At 45.7% G+C, this 17,342-nt stretch overlaps 1 protein-coding gene across 1 annotated transcript in view; it reads right to left on the reverse strand.

Moving 5' to 3' along the window:
- Nucleotides 1–17,342, reverse strand: part of ZNF592 (zinc finger protein 592) — a 41,927-nt gene that overhangs the window by 12,779 nt on the left and 11,806 nt on the right. The window contains exons 4-6 of the mRNA XM_040569542.1: nucleotides 5,976–6,154; nucleotides 1,404–1,580; nucleotides 457–616 (exon numbers count right to left, since the gene is read on the reverse strand). Coding sequence (XP_040425476.1) covers nucleotides 457–616; nucleotides 1,404–1,580; nucleotides 5,976–6,154 — 516 coding nt within the window. The remainder of the gene's footprint in view (nucleotides 1–456; nucleotides 617–1,403; nucleotides 1,581–5,975; nucleotides 6,155–17,342) is intronic.

Consider the following 17,342-nt stretch of genomic DNA (forward strand, 5'->3'; position numbering starts at 1 on the left):
GCAGCTGGGGAAGTGGCCAAAGAGCCACAGCTCTTCTTTTTTTCTGTTTGAGTATCAGAAAGGGGTGATCCAGCTTTTCTTATATAAATCCAGCAATACCGTGAGCAGAGAACACTTCTCCCTGCCTCCCAAGCAAAGATAAAGCTTCCTACCAAGTTTAATCACTTCCTTGGGTTTAATATAGAATACTTGAACAATCAAAAAGATTTACCTGTAGAAAGTAAGCCTTTATCACAAAGCTAAATTAGATATAGATGAGAGTAACTGCCTGCAATATTACCAACTAATTGCTCAACTGATGCATCCAGATAATACTGTAAATTTTTGCAGTCTATTTTTCCACTATTGCTCAAGAACCTTCCGCTTCTTCAACCAATTTCCTTTAACAGTTGACACAAACTCTACGTGAACTCAAAAACTAGGACCTTGTATCAGTAAGCGGTGGGAGTTACCTACCTTAACATGCTGCATTAACTGCTGTTTCTGCATATACACCAGCTGACACTGCGGACACTTAAACACGCCCACTAACAACTTGTTGGTATTCTGCTGAAAGTGCTCTTGGAGCAGCTTCTTCTTGTTAAAGACAGTCTCACAAGAACATTTGTAGATCACCCTGGAACAATTTAAAAAAGAAAACTCACTCTCTCTTCGTTAGTTATCTTGAGAAGACAGCGGAAGAAGTTATCTCAGCAAGTTAACTTCAAAAAGGGATGGGCTTCTAATGAGGGCTGCGCTCTCAACGTATTGTCAACATACACCCACGTGGACCACCAAACCATTAACTCAAGTGGGAAGAATTACAAAATGCCCCAGGCACATACCACAGCTTGCTAAAAATAAGTTTACTTATACGCATAACTACCTACACGTTTGTGTCAGTAAGTGCAGACGGAGGGGAGCAGACTCAAAAGTATACTAGCTACACATTACTTTCAATCCTGCCTTTCCATGGTTCCTCCCTTACACATTCTTGGCACTAGCTCAGGGCTTGATACAGAGTGGAAAAAACAGGAGGTTTCTCTCCAGTGATTTTTTGGGGCAACGCTGCATGGCACAGCTTTTTCTTCCCTTTGAGTGCCAGATTCAGCAGTTACCCTGGAGCCATCTACCACGAGGTGCCACTCTGACTCCTGCTGGACAAAGCGTAACAATTAAGATCCTTTTACAGATGTAAACAAAACCCGGAGCCCAAACTCCTCTCCCCCCTACCCGAGCAGACTGCATTCGTATCAAGGAGAGCACGCTGTTGTTAGGAACAAACCTCTGCCAGCAGACAAAGTGGCAGCTCTTCTTCTGATATGAGGACAGAAACCAAAAAAAGGAAAAAAAAATGGGATGGGAAGGGGGAGTTCTGGAACTACCCAGCAAAGGAAAAGAACAGATAATAACAAAATACTCACTGAGTCGTCTTGTGAGGCTCTCCTGGGTGCTGGCTGGTCATGTGAGCCGTGGTGCTGTCCGCTGACTTGAAGGCCATTGGGCAAAAAGAACACTTGTGGAAGACTTCGCAGTGTTTCTCATGAATGTGCACTTTCAGCAATGCGAGGGTCATGAAGACAACGCCACAATGGATGCACCTGGGGGACACATGAAGAAGTTGAGTTACAGCTGAAATATTGCTTCCAAAAGGCACACACCAAGGGAAAGCAGCACAGAGGGAGGCAAGCACCAGGCTATGGCAGGTCCTCATTTAGTCTCTTCAGTAACAGCACAGAAGAATCAAGGAGGAATACGATACAGGAATTCACAAGCTGGGCAGATCTTACAAATTGGCAAGTGAACGCATATATAAAAGAAGCCTTCAGAGACTACAATGATGCAGAAAGAACAAAGGAAGATGTGGTACAGCAAAATGCAGTCCTGTATCTCTGAAAGCCAATTCTGTTACAGGTGCAAACAAAGAACTGCAGTAGAAGTATCTGATGAGGTCTCCAGGTAGTAACAAGCATCATAAACAAAGTTAATCCCCAGCACACTCACACACACACACAAAGATTATTCAGCTAAGAAATCTTCAGTAACCCTGCACAATTGCTTTTCTCATACGACACTAAGCAACAGCAAATGATGACAGCAACAGCAAAGGTACTGAAAACAGCAACAGAAACTGATTAGGCTCATTAAAATCATTAAGACCCAGGTGCTGCCTGGATATTGCTTGTCTGGGAGCTGGGGGGACGCTCTGGGAGGACTGCGACGAAGAAGCAGAGGTTGCAGGTGGAGCCAGAGGATTCTTCTCGGCAGCCTAAAACAAAGCCCTGGGGCCAGGAGGAGGGCCAGGGTCACCCAGCACGCTCCTGTGACAGGCCTGCCCCGAGATAGCAAGAACTGCCTGCAGCCGCACTATATTTAGGCTTCAGTGCTCCTCCCGAGCACCCACCCTGCTGCTGGGAAGCCACATGCCGACACTTCAGGGGCACATGAGGATGCAGGCACCTGCCCTCGCCTGCGCCAGCTGCAGGGGTCACCATCCCCATGGCAGCACCCACTCCGGCCCGGGGCCAGAATAGCTGCTGCTAAGATTCAGTCAAAACGAGCAGCAGCAGAGCTCTGCTCAAGCCAAACGCTGCACGTCCTGACTGCAGCAACGAAGGAACTTTCCCGTGAGGAGGCCGGCTGGGCACATGTGGGGCCAACTCTTGTGCTGGTGGGATGTGAAAGGCACGTAAGGGGTAATTTCCTCCAGCGAGGCTGGAGTTAAGCTGCTTTATGAATGTTTTTTTCTTCGTTCTGAGGTTTGCCGTTGGCCCGTGGTGCTGTTAGCGTTCATGCGTTCAGCAGTGCCACGGCACAAACGCCACACCAGCGGCACCGCCGCAGATGGACCCCAGCTATCTAGCAACTGGAAGAGCTCCAAGCCCGTATCAAAAACAAACAAGCCGCTAGATTATCCTTCCCTCCAAATGAGCCTCCCGACAGCGCTTAGGAAACCAGTCTGCGCTTTGAAGTTGTACTTCAAAAGATCCTTAGGCAGAAGCCAGCCCAGAGGATTCGAACCCTCTCCCCCCAAAATACACACAGAAACACTCTTTTCTGGAATTTAGAGAGGGAAGCGGTGACAACAGCTGGTATCGTCCTTGGAAAAACATGAAAATATTCTGCTTGGGTAGTTCTGCCTTCGAGCCTGATCCTCAATCATGTGAGCCAGGGAGAGAGACTTCTATTATAGTAACACCAAGAACCCTGTTATTATGGAAGAATAAATTTCCAAGTATAAATGGGAGAAAAAGCACTAATCCTGCCAGTAAGCTCTAGCTGGTACACCCAGGAATATTCAACAGGCTTCTTCTACAAACACTTCCCGAATCAACAAGAAATGGTTCTGCATTACGTTCGGTTTTGGCAAGCACTAAAGACTTCATAAAGAATTAGGGATGAAATAAGTTCTAACTTGGGGTCAAATGATCACAAGTTAATTTAATTTACAGTAAATGGAAGTTTAAACAAAAGCCACTTCGTAATCAAGAATCCCAGTGCCAGAAGGACAAACTCTGATAAAGTAAACTAATTAGCAGAGCAAAGTGGATGGAGGATGTCAGAGGCTTGCCATGTAATTTCTGTAAATTACAAATTCTGCTATCATATCCCAAGCACGGGGGAATAGCTTGCAAGAGAAGACTCCAGGATAGCCTCAGGGCAAGGAAGGGTGGCGTACAAGTCTTGGAAAGAATCCTGTGAGAGGAGATAAGGCTACAAGATGTTGTTTTAACCTTCTGAATATTTCCTACACTGTCATCATCCAGCCCCTGAACACTCCTGGTGGCACCGAGAAGGAAAACGGGTACTACATGGTGCCACATCTGTGGGGACAGCTGGACAGTGCTTGGAAAGGGGGGGAGGTGACACTTGGAGCCAAGTGGAAAGCAGCATTTAAGACAGTCTTGTTAATTTTAACATTAAACTGCAGAAGACCTTTCCCATCTTCAATGTAATCCACACGTAAAACTCCAATTCAAACAACCCTACTCCAAACTTCATTGGATGCATTGGGATATCAGCAGAAAAGAAGACAGAACAAGGACTGATCAGAAAAACAAAACCAAACATATGTATCAGAAATTCAAGAAAAATAGATATATATTGTGAAGCAGCAAAAAGTTGAACTGACCCTGGAGAGGATTTAAAAGAAATCCTTGGCTTTGCAGTTCTGCAAGTAACAAAAACAAAAAGAAAAAACAAAAGTCCCTACGTGACCGTAGGACAGATGCCACGGATTATCTAGATATCGTTCTACAACTTGAATTTATTTCTTCTGTTTTCAACAATGGCAATGACATCAACCCCACAGCAGAGACAGGAAGGGTAACAAGGATGGCACAGCCAGACGTTCATCTACTTAGTGGATTCAATTTTCAGAGGTGAACTTCAGAAGACACAAATTGGAGAAGTTAAAGAAATTTAACTTCTAGAGAAACCGGTTAAAGCTCAAACACCGTAAGTACCATTCTTGAGCTCTGTCTTGTTTTAGATCTTCATTACTGTCCCTAGCACAGAAAGCAGATATTTGCTTATGACATCTGTAGATGGATGGAAGCTGGCATTGCTCTCAAGCATTAAGGAGGCATCATAAAGATATTACCGCATACATCTGGAATGAATAATGTTTAAAAAAAATGCAAGGTCACACACTTAAGAATCAGGAGCAACCTCTACTGTTGGTTGCTGTTGACTGTGAGCCCGTTAACTGGAAACAGAAGAGAAAGGACTAGCACTGGATCCTTGCTAAAAGAGCAAGCTCAGGCCAGAGTAACCCTGTGACCCATTACTGACCTAGGCATTTCCAGAGATGGGGATGCTACACAAGTGGCTCAGCACAATGAAGCTATGCCTGAATTTGGGATTCTCAAGTGCCAGTGAAGTACGAACAACTACATTAAAACCACAGCTAGTCTTCTGACATCTACTCCCATTCACATTTTTCCATCTCAGGGAAAAGGTTGTTTGTTTGTTTTTTCCAGCATTCTTCCTTCCTCCTTCTCACAAATGAATTCATTTTTCAAAAAGCCTCAGTATCAGAGCCATTTAATTTGCAATGGAATTAATTCTTCATTGTGGGCTGTGCACCCTCAGATCAGATCCCACATAAAAAAAAACCTATCTGTTTATAATTAAATTCAGAATCAGTTGGATATGTCTCGTCTTCACGGTCGAAAGAAAACGCCCTTGAAAACTTAAGTGTGATTTTAGAAGAAGCCACACAGTGGAAGCTTCCTGAATTTGTAATTTTAAAAGAACAGCTCCAAGAGCAGAAATTGCCATACGCACTCTACATTTCATAGTATTTAACAGTAATCGGAGAAAAAACAGGACTTTAAGGAATCTTGAAAGGTCACCTAGTCCATCATTCATCTCCTGAGCAAATCATCTGCATCTCAGCATGAGCCATATTGCAGCTGAGGTGATCTACACATACAGAGCAGGAAAGGCTTGTAGGGGAAAGTAATGTCTTTTATTAAAGCAATCAATTTGGCTGGAAAAAAGACAGCACGAGCACACACACACACCACCTTGGGAGCCTTCCTCCATTTCTCTCAGCTCATGAGAAGCATTTGCAGAGTTTGAGGGACATACAGTAAAATAATCTGTGCCTCTCCTGTGAAGGCACACATCCCTCAGTCCATTATAACTGACATATATATAAGTTCTACCCTTAAAGAGATTTAGAGGATTAAGTTTTGCAATCTTTTTGCTGTAAATATCAATCCTGAGAGGACCGTCTGCAACTTGAAGTTAATATAAGCATCTTTCAACTTAAAGCTGCCTCAAAATCATTTCTGTGCTCAGAAACCTCCCCTTAAATTCTTTTAGTCATTTCCCGTTCCAAATGTGTTTCGCCCCATAGAGAACCACGTGGTCCTGTGACACATCCCCTTTTGTTTCTGCCACAAGCAAGACACATTTCCAAAGACCTAAACCCAACTTCCCCCTCCCTCTTGCCGCCCCGGTGCAGACCTTCTGGAGCTTGCACAAACCTGAATCCGACTTTGCGGGAGTAATGCAGGCAGTTCTCTTTGACGTGAGTCTGGAAATAGGCAGAGCGGCAGACGGCCCCGCACTCCGGGCAGCAGTACGGGGACTTGTGAGCGTGGATCCTCTGGTGAGCGCAGTAGCTGCACTGGTTGGGCAGCATCATCTGGCACACTTGGCAAGTCTGATGGAAGAAAGGTTATGTTATGTTATTTATTTATTCTCTATTTGCTTTCCCTCCCCCTAATTCATCCTAGAAATCTTTCAGGTTTAGGGGAAGCTCCAGCATGTTCCCCTACCTACCTGGCATTAGCTCTACTATGGCCTGCCTTTGTCATCTTTTTCCACAACAAACCTAACAACTTTTCTAATTAGCCATTTCAAGTGCGTGTATCCATTCTAAAACCACACCCTCTATGATTTATTTTCCTTTTTTCTTCTATAAAAAGAAAACAAAAACTTTCAGCTCTTAGCTCTGAAAACCCACGCAGTCACTGCCCTCATTTCAGCATTACGACATTTGAGAAGGAAAGCACTTTCCTCAACATGCCCACGTCCTGCACCAAAATCACCAAAAACGCAGACAACCTCCCCTATACACTGGCTCAGAATGCTTACCACTGAACGCAGTGCCGTGCTGACGTGCCTTCCCTACCAAAACCACATCTAGGTCTCCTGCAAAATTTCTTCTAACTGGACCAAATCTGAACTTTTAAAGAACACGAGCCACGTGTGCTATGACATCCTTATAGGTGCTTCTTGATAACCTTGTATTGGAAATGATGCAAAGACGCTTTTTCTCCCTGTTTCTGTGCCTCTTACGAAATCCAATTTTTTCTTCCTGCTGTTAGAAGGGCCACACTTAATAGCAACACAGATCTGCAGAACAAGCATCATTTACATGATACATAAAGTTCAGTACCATAACAGTATGTACATATGAACAGCCATAATAGATACCTACCTTCCGATCTGAGCCCTCTAGGAGCTTAAACTCTCTTCTGTCATTAATAAACACATGCAAAATTATTCCTCTGCTCCTAACTCCAGCTTAAGAATGAGCTACAGCAAGCAGCTAATTATGGATTATCGAATTGGATAATTTAACTGCATCATTTCTTCCGCTCCAGTTAAAGAAGGCTCTGAAGAACGGAGTATGTCTTCGTGGCCAAGTGAAGCTTTTAATGTAGCATGTGCACACACAGGTGGACCAGCCTAAGTCCTTCAGACTTCACTGCTGGAAACCAGGGTAGAAACCTGGGAGAGAATCCCCTAAATCTGACAAAAAGTAAAATAAAACCAAATGCCGCGAGGGTCAACTATGTTTTCTACACCGTTGCTACTTCATGGAACATCTCTGATGCTCCAGTACATAGTGCCTATTAGGGAATTGTCAAAAGTACTGCAGGTATCAGAAAACATCATTTACAATAAAATGCAAAGCTACAACAAATCCAAAAAGGATTTTTATTTTTTTTTTGGAGGGGGAGGGGGGAATAAAAAATTAGGCCCTCGAGGAAGGAGGAAACTTCAGAAATTGCCAAACTATCCCAAAGACATGATTTGAGACGTTACAAAATAAATTTAAAGCAGAAAAGATTTTCATAGGAAAGAGAAGAACGGCTGGAAGGAACTATATTGTGGAATCCCCATGCAGACACCCAAACCTAAACCACATTCAAGGGTATTTTAGCCCTTCCCAAAATGCCCTAATTTCAGCAAGGAACAACAGCACTACTCAGCCATGGTCTGAACCCATTAAATATAAATGGCAATGGGAAAATGGGAAATTAAAATACCCCCAGGACTTCTAGGCAAGGAATATTTTAACTTCTGAGCTCAACTTTAAATTCTCCAAAGCGCTCTCAAATCACCAAAGAAGAGCTACAAGTAGAAACTGATGTTCAGGGCAGTCTCAGCTTTCTTTATTGTCTTTTACAGAATTTTTTCTAACCGGGTTTCGATTTGCAGTGGGAAATGCCACTTTTTGGTGCTGTTAGAAGAGGACTCTTCAACTTTGATCCCACCTAGTATTTAAAGCAGACTCAGCACAAACACAAGTAGAAAGCACCTTTGCCCTCATGTTGTAGTGAGAAATACCTTCTCCACAAATCCAAAAAACTGCCTTGTCAAGGCTGATTAAATTTTGATTTTAAGGCAGCAAAGAGACAGTTCGGGGCTCACCTCTTGCATCCCGACATGCCCTATCTTGCACCCCTAAAGGCTCCCTCGGCCCCTGGGCAACCAACACACAGAAAAACCTGAATCTTCACTGCCTAGAGTGCTTGTGCTCGATCTGAAACGTGCCCCAATCACCCTTCTGCCTGCAGCATTTAATGGGCTTCGTGTCGGGCAGTGCTGCCTGGGGATGCGCAGGCTACACCCAGAAGCAGCGAGCTTCCCATCTACGTGAAAGGCCGTCAACGACCCAAAATATGCTGACATAGGATAGAAATGTTTGGGGGCCAGCTAGCAAGAGGCATCAACGCTAATGGTTATCTTCTTCAGACCCTGCAAGAGCAGGAAGGCTGCCAGAGAGTGCACATGCATGATAGGGGAATAAAAAGCAAGAGTCTGGTGAGGATAAGGAGAAATGAATTTATTGCGTCTACGAATGCCGTGGCAGAAGCTGGAAGGATTCCCACACTGACACCATGCTGCGGAGTGGGGACAAAACAAAAAAACAACAAGCCTCCGAGTTCAGATTGTCTCATGGAAGAGACGAGAATTTACGGAGCAAACAGACAAAATGAAGAGCAATGAGTCACGGACAAATTAGTAATAATAATGAAAACTGTCATCTTTAACCAGCATTACTTGTACTGTACTTGGGAAAAGTCAACACAGCTTCTCCCTCCCTGCTTCATCCAAGTTCTCCAAAGGACTCCAAAACCACAAGGGTAAGGAAGACATGACCTCCAGATGGGTCAATCTACCTGGATTTCCAAAGAGAGTTTTGCAACGCCCTTCTCCAAAGGCTTTCAAGGGAACTAGCTGCTAGGGAATAAACGAAGACGACTTATGCATGGATAAATCACTGGTCAGAAGACAGAAATAAACAGCTCTTTCATGGAGGAAGGGCTCTAGGAAAGGTCTGCTGGAATTTGGGCTCTTCAAAATACTCACAAAATATCTGGGAAAGGGAACAAACAGTAAAATGGCAAAGAACGCTGATGATATGCTGGTTAACTCAGAGTATTACAAATAACAACTGGCCACAAAAAAACTGCAAAAAGACCACACGGGACTGAGTATCCAGGTAAGCACATGGCAGGTTACATTTGGCTATCGAATCAAAGTGAGGTACATGGGAAAAAGCAGTCTTAGCTTTACACACGTTACACACGTAGTGACAGTCTGCAAGCTGAGCATTGCCACTACAGGAAGGAGACACTTCTGAGAAAACATCAGCACAGTGTTCTGCAGCAATCAGAAAAAAAATTATGTCAGGATTGAATAAAAAAAGCAAAAAACATCTCCCCCCTGTACATAATTCCCACAGTTCACTTCTGTATGAATCGGGGTCACCTCCTTCACTCCAAGGTATACAGCAGAGCTGAAAAAGGTTCAGTGGAGGAAAATAAAACCAGTAACTAATACCTTTAAGCTTATTCTCATCCTTTCCTTAAGGCCTGCAAAAGACTTGAGGCCAGAAATCCTGCCATTCAGCTGCCCAGAGGCAGTGCAGGAGCACGTACCCATCTGTTTCAGACCAGGAGCGGCCGCATTTCTCAGGAGCAAAGGGGCAGCCCCGTTTCAGCTCCCCACATCCCAAAGGCTTTATCTTGGAGCCCAAGTGGCGTTTTCTTTTGCAACGCTTCTGCTTTGTACGAGAAATTTTAACTTGGTTCCAGATGTCACATTTTTATCTCTCCCCTAGTTTTCCATGACTTTTCAAAGAAGTCTGGCAGCAATTTGAGACATTCATTAGTCAGTTATTTCTAAAGCGTGTTACCAGGATATGATTTTGAGTTGTGTAATGTCTGCGTTTCTCATATACTCCCATAACCTACACTTTAATCAAGAGTTATTTATTACAAGTTTTATTTAATTCTGGTTCGCCTGCCACACAGCATTCGGGCTTTTCTTTCAGAAGTCACAATCACACACACAGAAAAATGCTCAGAAGCTCACACACTTCAGAATACTTAATTTTATTCCCATTTCTATTTATTAACATCTTCAGAAGGGAAAAAAAAAACACCAAATACTCAATGAAGTAGAGTTACGGTTAAAAAAAACATACTAGACCAACTCTTTCAGACTGCTAACTGCAATCCTGAAGCCAGAAAGGTATTTGTGAATCAGGAAATTTGAAGATAAAGCCCAGTTTTGCTGTGGGAAGTGCCTGCATAGAGACAGCGTCATTGACCCTTCTGCTTCATTAAAACAATTGACTAAATGACTCTGCCTCACATTTGATCCGTTTACAAGCATGTTTTCTTCTAGCCCAGCTGTGCACAGCACACCGGATCAGAAAGTCAGAGCAATCTCCCTTTTCACACACAGGCATCGCCGCAAAATCCCGGCGGGCAATTTTCCCGATGGTTACAGGCTTTGTCTGTAACCAGCCAGGGCACGATCCCATTAACGCCCCACTGGAGGCTGAACCTGGGGCACTAAACCCTTCGCTTTCACTACTCTTGACACAAACCGAAAGGGAACCAGCTTCAGTGCAAGCAAAGACACTTCACATTGGATTCAGACCCTCTTTGCTGCTATAGAAAGTTAAGGGATGCCAACAAAATTCACATCTATTTAGTGAGAAGCCCCCAGACTCCTTGACGTGACCATTGTGTAGCTTCAGCTGAAAACATGGGGTCATGCTGACTGCAAGGCATGGAACCTAGGCTACAAAAGAGGAAAAATTTCATAAGGCTAACAACCTCTACGTTACAAAAAAAATCATTAAGGACTCAGAATGAAACAGTTAGAGGGGAAGAGAACTGATATTTTTGGAACACAAGTGTTTTAAAGAGCACTTGTCCTTTACATATTCATACCAAAAATCCCCCACCAGAGGTGCCCCAAAGCCCCAGTCCTTCCCAAATCCAGCCTTTCAAAAGCTTTTATTTTTTCTGCTTTAGCAGAACTGAAGGGACAACCAATGCTTCTGGCAGCCAAGGGACCGCAGGCAGTTTGAGCAGCGCAATGTAGATTAGCAGGATGTTTCTGCTATAAGAAAAAAAAATAGAAGGGAATTACCACTTAGAGTTAACCGTTAACTTTGCATTAGCTTTCACTTACTGCCTCCCTGGGCTGAATGCCAGCAACCTGCATCCTTCAGCACGGCTGTGTGGTGCTGTGTGGCACGCTGGCTCCGGCAGCCTGCAGCTCCAGCCCTCACCTTCAGCTCCACACCTCCCGCCTCCTGCGGGCACAGCTTTCTGCCAGCCCACCCTGCAGTCAACGTCTCTGAGCAAACCAGATGCCTGGAGGGTGATTTTTCACTTGGATGGTTTCAAGTTTATAACGTTGCTACACAAAATTTTACCTATGCGAGCAGAAGTGGCCAGCAGAGAATTTCTTCTGCAGTCTTTGTGATAGCTAAGCTGTATCCTTCCCCCAGGCTTTCTTTAAATGAACAGGTATCATTTCATTAGCACGTTCAACTTAAAGATCTGAAAAGCTACAAGAGAAACCTAAGTTATTAATTAAAAGAAAAATCTGGAACCAAACTGATATCCTAAGACCAATGCATTCAAGTTTTGGTGAAGGAACATGCAAGTCCAGCCCTAACATGGACATTTTTAACCTAATTAACTCCATACTCTCAGGGAGTACAAAGATACTTCTGTTTCCTTGGTTATAGCTGCCTGTTTTAACGTGTCAGCCTAGAGGGCCAATGCCGCCACGGGAACCTGCTTGGCCATCAGCCTAAAGGACTTAATTACAATTCAATGCGGAACTTTTCCCTCTATCCCCTCTTCTGCTCGCTCTGGCTCACTCCCCCTCTCCACTGCACGTCTGCTCTTCTTCGTTGCATCCCACCTCCTCCCCTGTTCACTCTCATCAGTGCTCCTGCACCTCATCCACCGCCCAATGCTCCCAAACCCAGCGTCCTTCTCACACCCCCACCAAGACTGACCCCTCCACACACACACCCCTAAACATTCCCAAGACACCAGGGTGGTTAAGCCCCAGTCATCTAAGGCATTCAAGTAAAAACTGATTCCCTGCAAGTTAAGGCTCTTCGATAATCACAAAATGTTTTTGCATTTGCAGAAAAATGTGTAGATCTAGGAATTGACAGCTGTAGGAGACAGTGGAATTTCAATGCAAAATGAAGTTTCACACTAGTATCCCATGTATAGACAATGCTGCATCAAATAAACTTAATTCTGAACCTTCTCAGTCTGCAGAACTTTTCTCCTGATGTCAGCCATAATTTTAAGAATTTCAGTTTCCACACCTTTTCTTCTGAGCCACCAACCAACCACTCTGCCTCTCGCATTGCGACTCGAAACCTGAACTCCCAGTTACTAAAATAATCCCTTACTGGATGACACTGGGCTTTCACATCCCCACTTTCAAGTCACCAGTACGTCTCCTAAGACTACATGGCACTTTTCCTTCTCCTTTCTTATGACAGTAACATTAAAGCCCTCTGCTTGCCCTCCACCCTGCAGGGCAGATTTCCACCCATCCATCGGTTGATGCCCATCTGGTCTCTCAGCTCTGCTTCTTCTCACCCTGCATTTCCTTGTGCTGTGTGTCCTATCAAAGACAGAAGGATAGCAGTTCACGCACCAGTTTTGCTGTGATCTTCACCACTTTGCTTTTTCACTGACTCCCTTCCTACTTCACCAGCCAAATATTCGCTAATCCCAGCTACAAGATCCCAGCCCTTGCCACAGAAGGAAGGTACGTGGGATCACCTCCCTCCACCTGCAGTGCTTTGCCTGACACAGCCCAGGACACCATTTTACTCCTTGGGCACGTTGCTGGTTCACGGTCACCTTGGTGTTCCTCAGGACCCCCTCCAGGCCTTCTCTGCTGGGCTGCTTCCCAGCTGGGTGCCCCAGCATGTCCTGGGGCTGGGTTTTGGTGGTGCTCCCCAGGGCAGGACTTTGCACTTCTCCTTGGTGAACCTCATCGGGTTCCTGCCAGCCCACGTCTCCAGCCTGCCCAGGTCCCTCTGGATGGCAGCATGACCCTCTGGTGTACCAGCCACTCCTCCCAGTTTGGTTGCACCTGCAAAGGTGCTTAGGGTACAATGTACCCAATCACCCAGACCATTAATGAAGCTGTTCAACAGGCCTGGACCCAGCACTGACCCTTGCACACTGCTAGTAACTGGCCTCCAACTAGACTTTGTACTTGCACACCACCCCTCCAGGCCTGGCTATGCAACCAGCTTTCAGCCCGCCGCACTGTTTGCTCATCCAGCCCATACTTCACAGCTTTTCTAGGAGGTTCCTGAAGAGGACAGCAACAACAGCTGCACCGAAGTCGAGCTGGACAGCATACACTGCTCCCCCCTCATCTACCATGAGGGAAGGCCATCAGCTTGGCCAAGCACAAGCCAGCAGCGCACCCTTGCCGGGAAGGCGGCGAGCAGCAGTCTGGGCTGGAGGCAGGGGACGGATCCTGCCCTGCTCAACTCTGGGGAGGCCATGCCGGGAGCGCCGGGTCCCGTGCTGGGCTCCTCAACACAAGGGAGACCTGGACAGACTGGAGAGAGTCCAACAAAGGGCCATGGAGATGTCAAAGGGACTGAGCACCTCTCCTGTGAGGAGAGGCTGGGACTGCTCGGCCTGGAGAAGTGGGGGTCAAGGGGAGCTTACCCATGTCTGTACCTAGCTGAAGGAAGGGTGTAAAGAGGACTGAGGCAGGCTCTTCTCAGTGGTGCCCAGTGCCAGGACAAGAGGCACGGGGCGCAAACTGGAACACAGAAGCTTACGTCTGAACATCAGGAAGTGCTTTTTTACTGTGTGGGTGCCAGAGCACTGGCACGGGCTGCCCAGAGAGGTCGTGGTCTCCCTCCCTGGAGATCTTCAAAAGCCATCTGGACGTGGTCCTGGGCAACTTGTTCCAGGTGTCCCTGCTTGAGCAGGGGTTGGAGCAGATAGACCTTGCGGTGCCTCCAACCCAAACAATTTTGTGACTCTTTCAAGCAGATCCTAACGAGGCCTAAGTCTGCTCCCCTGAAGTCCAGATTTGTAAGCTGCTTCTTCACACTTCTCCCTGCCCTCAGAATCCTGAGCTCCACAATCTCATGGACACCGCAGCCAAGGCTGCTTTTGACCTTCACACTTCCAACAAGCCCCTCATTGTCAGTGAATATGAGATGCAGCAGAGCAATGGCACCCCTTTCACTTGGGTCAGGAGGTTGTCACTGATGCTGTCCACGGGTCTCCTGGACTGCTTATGCCCTCCAGTGCTGCAGATGTTAGGTGGCTGCAGTCCCCCACGAGGACCCGGTCCTGTGAGCGTGAGGCTGCTACCAGCTGCCTGTACAGGGCCTCGTCTGCCTGTTCCTCCCATACAGTCAACCTGTAGCAGATATCCATTACCATGTCATCCTTACTCATCTTCTCTTTCATCCTAAGCCATAAGCTCTCAGTTACCCATCACCAGGAAGAGCTCCAGGTGTTCCAGCTGCTCTCTCACACAAAGGAGAGCTCTTTCCCTTCACAGCCTCTTCTTCCCACAGCACCTGTATCCCTCTGATGCAGCAATCCAGTCACGCAGGCCATCCTACCGTACCTCCATGATCCCCACGGGGTCACAGCCCTGCGACTGCACGCACACCTGCAATTCCTCGTGTATTCTCCCCGTGCTGCGTGCGTTGGTGCACAGGCACTTCAGAAGGACACCTCCTCCTCGCACCCTTCCCTGCACCAGCAGGATTTGAGACCACCCCCACCACCCGGCCCTTCTGCCCCCGACGCTCTGCCAGCGTCACTGGTGCCCATATGGAGGAACAACGAGGGAGAAGGAGCCTTCCATCTTGGTGCCAGAAGCCATCAACTTCCAACCTCACAGCTTCCACGCACCATCCTGCTGGGGACAGACTCTGCCTCCGATCCCCTCCTTGCTCTCATGCTGGTTCCCCTGCGTGCCCCTTCCTCCGTGCTGACCTCCGTCCCCTGGGGGCTGTGGGGCTGCCAGGGCTGGGAGACCAAACGAGGGTGGGATTGTCACCCTGTGTGACAGCAGCCCACACGCTGATTTAAGCGGACCATAGAGCTGCACCCTAACCTCCTTCCTCCCCAGCCTCTCCTCCTCCTCATCTCAACGCACTGTTCTGGCCTCAGGCTCTGGCTCCTATCCTGCCACTCATCTCTTTGTCTGCGCTCCCAGCAATCCCTGCCTGCAGCTTCATTCCCTCAACGTGCTTTCACCATAACATCCTCCAACTCTTTGCTTCCATAAAATCCAGAGGGAAAACCTCCATATAAAAACAAAACAAACAAAATCAGCCTTTGCTGGTACCTAGGAACTGCATTAATCACAGTTGGTTTGGGAGAGGAAGAAAGTAGTACTTTACAGGGCCATGAGAATTTTTATTGATTTTCAATCTTCTTGTTTTCCAAATTAAAACATGAACATGCAGGAAAAAAAAAAAGAAAAAAGGAAAAAAAACAGAGATATAGCTGCTTTCTTACTTGCTACTTTACTGCTGGGAGATTACCAGTGCAGCATGTGGTCCTACTAGCTTCTGGCAAGTTTTAGCCAATAAATTATAAAACACTGATTTAAGAGGGGGAAGGAAGAAGAAACAGAAAAGGCAGCCATAAAATTGCTTTTAAGTAACTCTAGTGTAGGTGGTGCATAAACAGGATACGTCATGTCTCACTGAAAAAATCTTATTGGACATAAAGAACAACAGAAGAAGAAAGAGGGGGGGAAGAACAAAAGCACAGAGGAAAATTCAGAGGTCCTTAGTTTACATGTTGTATTTCAAGTCTTAGCTACCTCTGTGGATTTTGGATGGTAACATCAAAAAAGACAAAAAACAAAATAAGAAATATCTCTGGTTACTAGTAGATGGACAATTATGCCCAAGAGGGTCAGAAAGTACTTTGAATTCTTGCACATTATGGTGCACTGTTCTGTCCTTGCCAAAAAAACAAATAAGCTCTGTCTCAAAACCAGTTTGTATCCTTTGTTCGTTACTTCTACAGGAAACCTTTTCCAGAATTCATTCCTCTGATGATGACAAACCATCTCCCAATTTTCCATGTAAATCTATCTGAGCCTGTTCTCGCATCAACGTTGCCTGTAGGTTTAAAAAGCTCCACTCTGTAAACATCATAGCGAATACAGAGCAGCCTCACACACTCTCACTTTGTGAGGAAAAGCAGACCTATAATGAAAGCATGAGGATCTGCATGGTTTTTGTTCATCTGGAATTTGAGCTCAGTTCCAAAAAGGCTACAAGAACTGTCTGATGCTGACAAACTGCAGAGGGCGATCCCTGAGGGGCAACACTTCATTTTTGAAGATTTGATTTCTGGAAGAAAGTGCCACAACCCTCACCTTTAATATTCTGTCTTGTGTGGTACTGAAGGAGACCCATTGTAATGTTTCAGTTCTTTGCCAAGCTAAACTCATAAAGGTCTTTTAATTTCCCCTCATAACATCATCTTTCCATTTTCCCCAGTCGTTCAGTCTTCATTTATTCCAGTTTCTCCCTGATAAACGTGGAACAATACATGTTTCTCCTGGTAAGTAATTGCAAGCAGCGACAGGGAGCATTAACAAGACCCTGGCTGGTACTGCAGGTTAACTCAAATCCCTTGCACAAATCGATTGTTCAGAGCCTTCCTGTGACCAAACACATATCCTGATTTTCAATTGCTTCTTCCGATTCCTATGCAGTCTTCATGACCACCTAGGTCCTCCTGTAAAACATCCAGTTTTCCCCCAATGACTTCTTACTCTGTTGGTTTCACAAATTTTACCAACACATTCAGCCTCCAAGGTCCTTAATACGACCATCAGCTAGGATGTTTGAGCTGGATAAAGCCACCCCTAGGGGAGTCCTACAGGCAAGCTGTCCCAGCTGCAGTTCCCTCCTTTTTTACCTGATTCTGCTCCAACCTCTTAACTTTACTTCTTCAGTACAGGCGTTCCCCACACAGCACTCTTGTCAGCCATTTCACTGAACATCTGGACAATTAGGATCTACCTATTTCTCCAATCCAAAAATAAATTGTAGAACATGCATATGAGAGTAATTTGGCATAATCTAGCAACTATTTAATCAGACCCCCCCCCCCCCCAAAAGAAACAACTTGCTCTAGAACATAACACTGCCACAGTCAGACCAAACAGACCTGAAGTTACAAGAAACATCTGCTTCCACTTTTTGAACAACTGGATAAACATAATACCTGCATGCAGCACAGCATCCTGTGTGATCA

The sequence above is a fragment of the Cygnus olor genome, chromosome 11 (assembly GCF_009769625.2).
Source record: "Cygnus olor isolate bCygOlo1 chromosome 11, bCygOlo1.pri.v2, whole genome shotgun sequence".
In the NCBI taxonomy this organism is placed as follows: Eukaryota; Metazoa; Chordata; class Aves; order Anseriformes; family Anatidae; genus Cygnus; species Cygnus olor.